At 33.0% G+C, this 12,877-nt stretch overlaps 1 protein-coding gene across 1 annotated transcript; it reads left to right on the top strand.

Annotated features, from left to right (window-relative positions):
• Window positions 1-2,471: 2,471 nt before the first annotated feature.
• LOC143571807 (rho GTPase-activating protein 5-like) lies at window positions 2,472-7,318 on the top strand. Its single transcript, XM_077057133.1, has 5 exons — window positions 2,472-2,935; window positions 3,885-4,005; window positions 4,310-4,429; window positions 5,979-6,209; window positions 6,808-7,318. Exons 1-5 carry the CDS (start codon window positions 2,535-2,537, stop codon window positions 7,285-7,287), a joined length of 1,353 nt encoding a protein of 450 aa, XP_076913248.1. The 5' UTR covers window positions 2,472-2,534; the 3' UTR covers window positions 7,288-7,318.
• Window positions 7,319-12,877: the final 5,559 nt, after the last annotated feature.

Genomic DNA, 12,877 nt, shown 5'->3' with positions numbered 1-12,877 from the left:
CCTAATACCTGACCCTAAATAACTGCTTTAAAGCAGTTTTCGATAAGTTCTAAATACGCGAATGTGGTCATCTTCTAGTGTACGACCAATCATAATGGAGGATGAACATATTTGTTCTTGAAACTCTCTAGGTCTTATCCGATTGAGAAATTCGTGAGTTTCATCGAACTATTTCAATCTGAAAGTGCAACACGTACGATTCTCAGAGATATTAAACATTATACCATCATGAACACACATGATTATTTATTGTAAGAAAGCTTGAGAGTTGGGAAGTTTTGTAGGTTTGGTGATTTGTGCATCATCGTAAGAATGTTTAATTAGTGCACGAAATAGTGTATACATTTAAGTTTTGTGGATTGAGTTTGAGATGATTTCTTATTTTAGCACATTGCCAAAAGGGTGATAGAGTTGGATGGACATTGTGTGACCATGAATAAAATCTGTCTTTTAACATGTGATTCATTTAGAATGAAGACATAGATTCATGTTAGATTTTGATCTAGGCGCGCAACAATCATATTCACCCCAAAATACAATAATGCTTAATGACAATAATCAACACTTGTTAGACTAAGTTTTTTTATTTAATAATCTCCCATGCTTGAGCACTAAACCAACCCATCAGTGTGCTTAGGCCCCAAATCCAGCCTTAAATAGTGATCAAATGCATCACTTTTACCGACATGTGTATCAAAAACCTGTAGCTTTTTTGGTGGGCAAAATGGGTTATAAGTTTATAACTTATAAGTTAAAATAACCAGCACCCTTATCAGGGATAAGATAACAAGGATAAACTAAATCTTGAATTCGTGATCACCAATTTTGGAACATAAAACATGATAATCAAATACAAATAATCTTGTTAGTAAGTTAGTTTGTTTGCATCTAGTTTTTTTTCTAGGAGCTCATATTGTTTCAATATAAGAAATTTGTTGCCGTTGACAAAGAGAGGTTATGCGTATATATATATACGGAACACGTATGCTCATTTAGTTATTATGTTTTATAAAAATTGTTTCTTGGGTTTAGTTACAAAATTTTAGGTTTATCAACCTTTTGGTATCTTAAATTTCATAATAATGATTAATGAACTTATCGTTCATGGTAGTATAAAAATGTTTGTATGATTTATTTGACCTTTTTATAAAAATTGTAGATGCAATGGTTCCTGCTCAATTACAATATCCTTTTTGTATTGGTTTTCATATATTACATAAACATACAAACTTACTTAAGAGCATGTGGATTGTTATTGCCCTATCATTTTATAACATGTGGTAACATTGTTAGTTATATATGTATTTGATGTCACTGTGTACGGATTTGTTATCTTATTTGTTACATTCGTCAAGTTAAAGAAAAATCACATAACCTTTTCTTCTCTAAAATCAAAACGATATGTCTAGCTAAAAAATAGTTACCGAGAATCACACTCTGTCAAACATCACCAACGTGACTAGTTAAGTCTATGAAGTTAACAATGATGACAATCAATGACCATCATATGGAAGTGGCCAGTTTGCTGTAATATCTTAGCACTCCTAACCCTGTTCCATCAACAGGAACATTATATTCGCTAATTATGAGTGGGTCAACAGTCTAGTTATGGCTTGATTTAAACATCCTAAACCTCACATGTTTGGTTTACACATATACACACATTTTGCAAGACCCCACACAATTACACACATCACCCGTTTTGAGGTCTTATTTGGAGATTCAACATACAACGCATGCATCAACCAAAGACCATTATTTCACTATTCAAACACAAAAATACACACATTGCACTCAAAACTATTTGATTTACACACAAATAGAGATATACGCTAGTACATTACAACCCACACAAACATTGCACAGCTAGTGTGTTTTGTTTGCTAGAGTATCTCAAACTTAAAAACAAAACCACCCCAAAATTTTTTTTTTTAATAAAAATTCCTAAATCAAATGACGCATAACTAACTCTAAATGAAAGATATCTTATCTCTTACTATCTACATAAGATGTCATATTACAACATCAAAGAACCTTAAATTTGACATAATACTTTAAAACTAAATAAATATATAAAAAACCATGGTGTTCTAGAGACCGTTTCCTCTACTTTTGCTTTCTTTTTGTTGCGTTCTAATTCTAGTGCTTAACAAAAGTAAAGTAGACAGAATCTCATCTGGATCTTTTCATCCACACCACTTTTTTAAATCCATAAACACAAGAAAAACTGCACAGCGTACAACCTGATAAAGCACAATAGTCCTCTCTACTCTTCTTCACTACATAATAATCTTTTGATGATACACATTTCTCACCATCCAAATTCCAAAACCCTTGCTTCAATCCAACCCATTGCATCATCTTCATTCTTCCCAAATTCTTTACCAAACCCCATTCAAGATTATTAACTTCCCTTCTAAGAAATTGAATAAAAATCAAATCTTTACCAAACCCATCAACCCATTTCAAGATTATTAACTTCCCTTCAAACCCAAGTCATAATTTCCAAAAAAATCAAATCTTTTTGGTAAAAAATGACAGAAATACTTCAATCACCACTTGACATAGGTGAAAATGATGGTCTAGTCCAACAACAAACCAATGATCATTTTGCTTCATCTTCCCTTGATAACAACCACCCTTGTTCTAATTTGAGAGAAAGAAGGAAGAGGAGAGAGAGAGAAGAAGCAGAAGAAGAGGTGTCATTGTTGGCAGTTGTGGTGACTGTTGTTAGGAAATCACTTGTGGGTTCATGTAACAGTGCCAAATTTCAAGACTTTAGTTGTGATAATAATAAGACATCTTCAAAAATGGAGATTGGAGTGCCTACAAATGTTAGGCATGTTGCTCATGTGACATTTGATAGGTTTAATGGCTTTCTTGGTTTGCCTGTTGAGTTTGAACCTGAGGTTCCAAGAAGACCTCCAAGTGCCAGGTTTGTTGTTCTTGATAAAATCTTTGCTCTTGCATCATGAGTACTTATTTGGCACATTGGGCCTTTTTTGGTAGAATAAAGATGCATATTTGAGTTTTTAGGTCAAATTCTTTGACTTAAAAAAAATTATGAAGCAAAAGATTTTATAATGTATGTTACAAGTAGAAAAGAGGTTTAGGTTATAATTATAACAGAATCTAGATAAATTTTGTATTTGGAAAGTAGAATCGAGCAATAATCATGTCTTGCTTGTTGAAATTGAAGCTGTGTGCATTTTTTGTGTTTTGTGTTGACTTGTTTTAGGTCAACTGGTTGCCCATTTTGATATTGAAATTTAATGTTGATTCTTTGAATTTTGAAAACAAATGATAACCAGATCAAATTTAATAATGAATGTTGCAAGTAGGAAAAAAATGAGTTCTAATATTGTTACAAAATCTAAACAGTTATGTATTTGGAAATAGTTACATATGACCTTGATTTCATATGTGTTTGGCACTATGTCATGTTATAGTTGTTGATTCTGAAGCCATGTGCATTGTGGTGTTGTACAATGTACAGTACTACCCTGCAACTTTTTTATGTGTTGTTTTTTGCTTTTATAAATCTTGCATCATGAATACACATGTGCTGTATGCCTGCTGCCAACCCTGCAACTCATGTGGATTTGGGTCTTTTTTAGTAGAAGAAAAATGTAAATTGATTTTTTTGGTAAAATGTTTACCAGTTTTGACATTGAAACTGAATGGTGATTCTTGATATTCTACAAAAAGTTACATATTTAAAGTTGATAATGAACATTTGAAGTAGGAAATATCCCTGGTTAGTTTTCTTTAAAAAAATCAACTGAATTTTGTAATTAGAAAGTAATAAGATTGACCTTGATAGTTATATATTGAAAATTTGAAACCTTCATTATCAATATTTTCTATTTTTTTTTCTTTTGCAGTACAAGTGTTTTTGGTGTTTCAACTGAATCCATGCAACTCTCATTCGACTCTAGAGGAAACAGTGTCCCCACAATCCTTTTAATGATGCAGAGTCGGTTGTACGCTCAAGGAGGTCTTCAGGTGCGTTTATCCATTGATGACTTGTACTTTAGAGTTTAGACGCTCCAATGCGTCAATGCACAACTTGAAAATGGATCGTGTGAACTCAAAGATTACAACTTTATTAATTTCCCAAAAGATTTCAAGCATTTTGAAACTAGTAACAATAAATGTATGGATGCCTTCAGCTGTGTATATGCAGTGATGAGTTGTACATCATTGTTCAACTTGAAAATGGATTGCATGACCACCAAGATTACAACTTTTTTAATTTCCCAAAAGGCTCCAAGCATTTTGAAATAGAAACAATAATGCTATTTTGCAGGCGGAAGGTATCTTTAGAATCAACGGTGATAACGGACAAGATGAGCAAATAAGGGAACAGTTGAATAGAGGAGAGGTGCCCGAAAACATAGATGTACATAGCTTAGCCGGTCTAATTAAGGTACCCATTTTGCTACTTGGGTAACGGGTTGAACGGGCGGGTTGGGTTGACTTGCAAATGGGGGTGTCAACGAGCAGCTCGGCTTGTTTAACTTACGAGAGGCGAGAGCTTCTTTCAACCTGTATTTCAAAAGTCGAGCACTGCTTGGGAGTAGTTTTACAAGCTCGAGCTTGGCTTGTTTATCATTCATTTATATATATAATTATAACATTATATATGTTATTTAGTTATTTTTATAATGATTTTCTGTTTAAAAATAACTATTATTTAAATATATTTAATATATCAAATAAAATTATATTAAACTAGCCTTGTTTAAGTTTGCGAGCCTAGTTGAGTTCGATAAGTGAAACTCGGGCTCATGCTCATTTATTAAACAAGCTTATTTTTGGGCTCGAGCTCGCCAGGTTTATTATTTATATATAATTACATACGTACACACACGTATATATAATTTAGTTGTTTTTGTAATAAATAAGTAATTTTTATATAAACATATATTTAATGTATTAAATAAAAAATATTTAAATATTAAGCTCGTTTAGACTTGCCCTACTTGACCTCGATAAGTGAAGCTCAGACCTAGGCTTGTCGAGCTCGGGCTTGAAATCGTTTAAGCTCGGCTCGATTCGAACTTTGGCTAGTCGATCTCGAGCGACTTGGCTCATTTACACCCTACTTGTAAACAATATTTTTGTTCATTCTTAATAATTTATTTGATGCATAATTAATACGCGATGCGAAAAAGATCATAGAGAAATAGACATGTCAATGTTGGCCGGGTCCGTCTAATGTTATGTTCTTCTCAAACGCTTATCTAGTTATCTATTTATTGAATGTGGTGTTAATCACTGCCAAATATTTCTTGTTTTTAGGGGTTATTAATGTACACAACTTGCCTTCAATGTATTATATTAATACACCGAAGTGCTATGATGTAGATACAGCTGTTCTTTGAATGAAACAAGTAACAACTTTACCATGTGTGATAAATGTTTTCTGACTTGTACCTCATGCTTTGGGAATTATTTTGTAACTAATAGAGGTGAAGCTAATAAAAAGAAAAAAAAATAGCTTAAAAGGAAACAAACCAAAAGTTAAAATTATTATATTAATTGTTGAAATTAGGGATGTAAATGAGCCTAGCTGCATGTGTGTGTGTGTGTGTGTATTAAAATTTGAGGTTTAATTTAAACGAGCAAGTTAACAATCGAGCCACAAGCTGGCTCAGGCTCGTCTCATTTACAAGCGCGTTTTTTTTTTCAAACGAGCATCTAACGAGCTGCAAGCTTTTTAAACAACCCTAGTTGAAATAATATATTGCGGTCATAGGCAGCCCTATTTATTTAAAAAAATGTTAAAAATAGTGGACAAAAATATGTTTAGCATCAACCAAATCAGCCAGTAGCGAAAATTGCACTTTTTGACCCGAATGAGGTTTGACCCGTTACCCAACCCGCCCATTTAACCATCATTGGCCCTCTAAAACAAGTTATGTAATAAAGAAAATATTTTTGGCGTTTTTTGTTGAATGTTTATTCATGTGTAGGCTTGGTTTCGGGAACTACCAAACGGTTTACTGGACTCGATTGAGCCCGAGCAGGTGATGCGGGCTCAATCAGAAGAAGAGTGTACCCGGCTCGTGAGGCTACTCCCGCCAACCGAAGCTTCTCTGATGAACTGGGCTGTGAATCTAATGGCTGACGTGGCACAACTTGAAAACCTCAATAAGATGAACGCGCGCAATATTGCTATGGTGTTTGCCCCCAACATGACTCAGGTATATAGTAAAAGTTTCTAGCTTTAGGGATCTCGCAGTCGGTTTTTTTTTTCGATTTCAATATGGGTTTGGTTCGGTTTTACCATATGGGCTTGAAAAATTTGGGCTGTTGGCCTAAATTTTTTTGTTAAATAATAATTAATTGATTATCACATATGACAGTTTGGTTCAACTCCAGTCGGTTCGGTTTTTTCTGTTTTTGGTTTTCAAATTTTGTTCAGTTTCAGCCATACCATTTGGGCTTGAAAATTTTGGGCGATAAAAAATGGCCCAAAATATTATGTTTTGGCCTGAAACTGTGGGCCTAAATTTTTTGTGTTAATTAATAATTAATTAATTATCATACATTTCAGTTTGGTTCAATTTCAGTCCAGTCGGTTTGGTTCGGTTTTGGTTGATAGCAAAACCGAAACCAAACTGAAAAATCGGTTTTTTTAAAGAACTTAAAACCAATCCGTTGGTTTTTTATGGGTTCAGTTATTTCGTTCGGTTTTTTGGTTACGCTGGTTATTCCAGTTATTTCAGTTTCATGCACACCCTTGCATCTAGGTACAGCTATTCATGCATACCTTACGAGTTACAACCTTTGGTATTGTAGATGGCGGATCCTTTGACCGCTTTGATGTATGCTGTTGAAGTTATGAACTTTCTAAAGACTTTGATTGTCAAGACTCTAAGGGAAAGAGAGGATGTTATAGTTGAGGCGGGGCCCGCATCACAGTTTGATCATTTTGATGAGAACGAGCCCCGCTGCTCATTTCAAGCAATGAGTGACGAGACCCGTGAAGTGAACAGTGAGAATCAAGAGTTTTCAGCTAAAGAACCCACCTTGGAAAGCCACGAAAATGTTTGTTACAATGAGTTGACTTTTCAAAGTCAAGGTCAAAGTCAAAGTCAGACTAGCGTGTCTGAAGAAAAAAGTGGTGTTAAGGTGGTACAAGGTTCCAAGAGTAGAAATCCGCAGTCAAGTAACTATAATCAAAAGAAAGGGTTGAGAAAAAGCGTAGAGAGGAGTAAAGGGAGCACGATTGTGAGTCGGCTGAATTCACGAACCGAGAGGATTGAAGCCTGGCGATGAAGTGGTGGCCGGTGGGTATCTATTTCTAAGGGGAAAAATTAAAGTGACACTTTATGTAATTGGTTTGGATGTCAAATTTGGTATATGTTAGTTATGCATACCAATGGCCTGGTGGTTTGTTTATGTTTATGTTTAATGTGCGTTTGGGGTTAATCATGTTAATGCTTTTGGTGGTTTTGTTCATATTACGGTTCTGTGTTGCCAATCTTTCATTTTAATTAAAAAGTATTTATTTTTTTAATGTTACAAGAACAAAAATAATAATAATAACTCATGGCCAGAATGTGGGTTTTTTTTTTTTTTTTACAAATATAAAGTAAAATTTACATTGAAATACAAGTAAAATTTATATTCAAATATTCGGCCTAGTAAGCACAATCCGTGCCATCATTATCGTGCAGGCTTGTGCATTTTTCTTTCCTTTCAAGTTCTTCTGGGCGTATCTAAACTCAAGAACGTGCCAAACTGGACAAAGTTAGAAAGTTTTGACAAGGAAAAGCAGGTCATAATGGGGCAATGGGCCAAGGCTACCAACGTCCAATTTTTTAAGTTTGAAAACCTAGCCTAGAAACCGTATTTAAGTAAGATGTTTCTGTTGGAAAATTATTAAAAAAAATGAATGGAAATTAATTTATTAGGTTATTAATATTATAACTCTTCAGATGTTAAAACTCTTGAGTAGAGTTTTCTTTATGGCACTTAATGGATTTTATTAGAGAATTAAGTCTCTAATTAAGTGAAGCTCTTCACTCACCCTTAACTCTTGTATAATATAGTAGGCTATTTACCTCATTTGAAAGTGCTAGAAAAATGAGAAGATAGGAACTTCAAGGAGAAAATACATGCATGCATGAAGAGTTATGGTGAAGAAGAAAGCTTTAAAGACCCATATGTTGAGAATATATAGAAATGAGTTTCTCTATTCAATTGCTCTACTATTTCATTCTTTTTATTTTTCCCACAAGTCCTAACACTACACTCTAACTAATGTAACCTCGGGCATGTGGACATCTCCGGCAGTACAAACTGCTTTGGCTGTTATACCCTGGGAGACAGACGCATTGTCTTGTGTAGAGGCGCGAAATCTGCTTTAAGGGAAGCGTGTTGAACACGTGCCTCAGCCTAACCGTCAACATTAGTTTGTTCGTTTTTATAGTTAAAGGATCATACAAGAAGATACGCATCAAGCTCTCGTTGAAGACTACACAAAAGATCGTTCGAGAATACGTGATTCAAGGAGCTTAGTCGATGACCAATATGATGAAGACACAAGACGAAGCTATTATATGAAGTACCTGATGAATGCGTATTATCTTATCTACTTTGAATATAAAAAAAATATTGTATATTATATTCATTTTATTCATTTTTGTAAACAGTATTGTACTACTATATTTCCCATTACTAACGAGAGTATCGTTAGCCTTTATTTTATTTTAATAAAAAGTGGCCCATGTCCTACAATCTTAAAACAGATTTCGTGAGATTGTTGCCACAATCTTAAAACCTTATTTATAAGTATTTTGGGTTCACAAAATGGTTTAAAATAAAAATATTTCAGAGATTATAGTCTTATGAATATTTTCTTTTTTGGGAAATTACGTGCGCAGTACAACTTGTTGTGTTTGGATTTTTAGAGATCACGGTATTGTACTACTATGTTACAAAACATAATGCTTGATTCATCCGTTTGGTCTTAGAAACAATTTTTGTAATCGTTTATATTCTAACTATGGTGTTAGAAACGGTATTGGAAAACCATTAATTGAGATTTTATTGGTTTTATTTTAACGATTTTTGCAATCGTTTATGACTAACAATTATGTTAGAAATGGTGTTTAGTAAACCAGTCATTTCTTGTAAACATTAATAATCTAACGTACGCGTTAGATTGGGTTTATCGGTTTTTGTAAACATGTGTGTTAGAAATGATTATTTTTATAAAATAATATGTTTAAGAAGCTTGTCTAAACACCTCGTTTCCACATGTTTAAGTATCTAACATGCGTGTAAGATACGATTCATTATATATATAAACATATGTGTTTAAAACGTTTTGTGTAAACGTTAATTTTCTGACGGGCATGTTAGAAAATACTGTAGTGAAACGTACATGTGTATTTTTGTGAAACAGTGCACAAAAGATTCTATGTGTGTCTGTTCATATTTCTCCCATTAAGTTACTAATAATTCAAGTATTAACTTGGTGTTAATGACACAACTTTTGGGCTGTACACTAGAAAAACCAACAATTTAAAATGTTTTGCCTTAATGTTTAATGTTTCGTGCTTGTATTGTCTTTCGTCTAACGTGTGCGTTAGAATCGTTTAAGTTATAAAATGTTTGTTAGAAATTGTTTATTTTATAAACCGTACTGGCTGGAAATGTTTTTGTGGACATTGAATTTTCTAACGTGTGCGTTAGAAACAATTAGAAATGGTTTATTTTATAAACTCTGTCCTTGAAAAACGTTAAGTTTTGTAATGTGCACGTTATAACATGTTTTTTTTAACATTTGTGCTATAAACTGTTTAGTACATGAATATTTTATAAAACCTTATTGATATTAATAATATAATATATTGCAAAACTAAGAAAATGATTTAGTATGATTTTTAAACAAAGTTTTGCATTTTTTAAATTTTACAAAATGGTTTGCTACTCTAGCTAAAAGTGGTGTATGTCAAACTAAGATAACGTTCTCAAGGGTACTTTATGGTGGAAAACAACTTCGTGTTGTGTGAACAAGATAGATTGTTCAAACTTTGCCACTTAAGTGTGGTAATGGTAGCAACTTGATGTTAATTTAAACATATTTGTTCAAGAATATGGTTTCAAAATGGAAACGAGGATATGAGGATATGTGTGCATGGAGTTCTATTTGAGGGAGTACCTCAATACAAAGCATAAAATGATATCTTTGAGATAATTCCTGTCGGATAATGAGCGTATTGAAGATAATAACACTTTGAGATTTGATGTCTAGATGTCGTCTGCTTATCCATTTAAATTATTATTAAATTGCTTTACACGTTATGTTGTATTTCGGTTGTATTATTATTTTGTGTTCAATATCTTCGGATAACACATGCAATTTTACAAACAAATATAACAATATTTATTGTAACATACAAATTTATTTAATATGAAATATTTATGTTTAAAAAGAAAATGATGAATATTTTAAAATGAATAGTGCAAAAAGAATTTTGCATAAGAAACAACTTATGAGTTGTTGCATTGACTAAAGTCTAAGACGACACATCAAATGTATAACCACATCTAGCGAGAGTCATGGAATAATGTGGTAAGTGTATTAAGATAAAATACAGAAGAATGCGATATTTACCTCCCTGAAAATCAGTAAATGTGAATTAAAATATAATGACGTATTTAACTCCTTGGAGATTCACTAAGTATGAATTGTAACATAATATACGTTAATGAGATAATTATATAATTGGATATTCATCTTTGAAAATTCACCGAAGTATGAATCATAAGAGATTTATTATGTTATTAGTGTAATTGAATTTAAATAAATCTTAAGAGATTTATTATAATAAGATTACAATAGCAAAGAACATATAGATGTTTCTACTCCCATCTATTTTGTTTGAACTATGTGAAAGTTTGTCTTTCATTTTGAGAGAGTATCTTAAAAAAATAGTTTCAACAGAGAACTATGAAATATATAAATCATTTTATGCAGATGTAAATTCCAAGAGTTTGAGGGTCAATCAAGTTGACTTTATCTCAACATAATAGTGATTGTAGATGAGTAACGTTCATCTTGTTGGTGATGAATGTATTCATCAAAATGATTTGGATTAAAACTTTTGTTCAAAGTCCATATAAGTTAATGGTGAAGCCTTGAAGATTAAAGGCAAAAGAGTTATGTTCCTTAAATGAATAAAAAATTATGTATGTTCTATATACAATAACTTATGAGACTTTTCTGAATATTATGGTTTGGGGATTGTGAATAAGTCTCATAATTTTGTCTAATTTAAGGGTTGAGTGTTTCAAAGTGATATTGTGATGGCTGTAAAGAATCAGAATGATGCATCTTCTGTTTACATGCTAAGTATTGTAGTCTAAAGGATGCTAGACTAGTACTTGTTAATTATGATGCTTTACGAAGACTAATTAACTCGAAACATTCAAAACATACACAACACAAAAATGAATTTGTGTATAGACAAATTTAAAAAGGGTTTTTCATTCAATCTAAGGAAATGATATAACTTATGAAAATCGTAAGAAGACTTCAACTTTCTAGATATGACCTAGATGGTGACTTGTAATCCTTCTAAATTTGGGATGGTTTGATAACAACCTTATGACAAGTTTATCTTACAAGCTAGCTAGTGGTGAAAGCTTACACTAGGGCATGTGTTGCTCCATGAGTAAGAATCGATGAACTCATTGATACAAAGATGTGATCTTGTTCAAATCATGAGCGTCGATTTGTGGTCATAAGTAAAGTTGAGAAAAATATATCAAAATGCAAGAAATGTGGGGGAAGCCATTTAAGAAACAACCCTTTTGGAGTGTATAGTTGAGGTTATCCAATAACACTTAAATTGGGGATGTCTTGCATTTTAACTTGAAAGGTTTAGCAATAAGGATTATTGTAATCCAATCTAACATTGCAAACACACGACTAAGTGGAGAACAAAAAGGTTGTAGTCCATAATGGAGATGTGTTTGCCTTAATCATAAGTGTATTTAAAAAGACAAATATTATAACCAGATTCAGGTGGCCACTGAGGTTATAGTCTTAGAAAGTTAACAATAGGCAAAATTAACTTATAAGGAAGAACACATCATGACAACTGATCTCAACTACGCAAGTTATCTGTAGTGACTAGATAAAGTCAACGATAATGTAATGGATCCAACAACCTGAGGGTTTAATAGAGATCATGTTGTGGAATGAGACTAAAGCCCATGAAAAAGGGTATATAAAGGAAACTTAACTTAGTTGACTGGAGATCCCAATATCTAAGTTCAATAGGAAAACCTAATTATATATCCAAGGGTGGTCACTATGGGGGCATAACTTATGTATAAGTTGACACATGAACTAATATATATATCCTCCTAAATTATAAAGGGAGTCTAATTACTTCCTAGTTTATTCTTATAACGACAGTGACATGTTGTGAGGTTAAGCATAATATAGGTTAATGATTTGTGTAAATCATTATAACCTTAATGCTTTTAATGATTTCTGGATAATCACCTATGTGAAAGAGAAGTGGGGTCGCTTCGAATGAAATTGTGGGGTGCGTAATTCCTAGAGCTTTCACAAAACCAGACTAGTGTTCCAGGACCATAATGGACACGACAATGAGGAAATGTGCCCGACTAAGGAGAGTATTGTGTGAAGTGTATTGTCATCTACACCAATGGGGGTTTGTTCAAGGACATTGCGTCTACTAACCGATAGGAGACTAAGTATGCTACACAAAGGAAGGTTCAAAGCTAACGCCTACCTATCCTGCAATACTCAACTGTCGAGGTTATATGGGATATTTCGTGTGTTTTGGTTAATCTTCATTCATGTGGAGGATTGTTGAAAAAT

This window comes from Bidens hawaiensis, unplaced genomic scaffold (genome assembly GCF_021521415.1).
Source record: "Bidens hawaiensis isolate Kalapana, Puna unplaced genomic scaffold, B.hawaiensis_p1.1 tig00025586_1, whole genome shotgun sequence".
In the NCBI taxonomy this organism is placed as follows: domain Eukaryota; kingdom Viridiplantae; phylum Streptophyta; class Magnoliopsida; order Asterales; family Asteraceae; genus Bidens; species Bidens hawaiensis.
The sequence above is the reverse complement of the archived record's forward strand: the minus strand, read 5'-3'. Positions and strand labels throughout refer to the sequence as shown.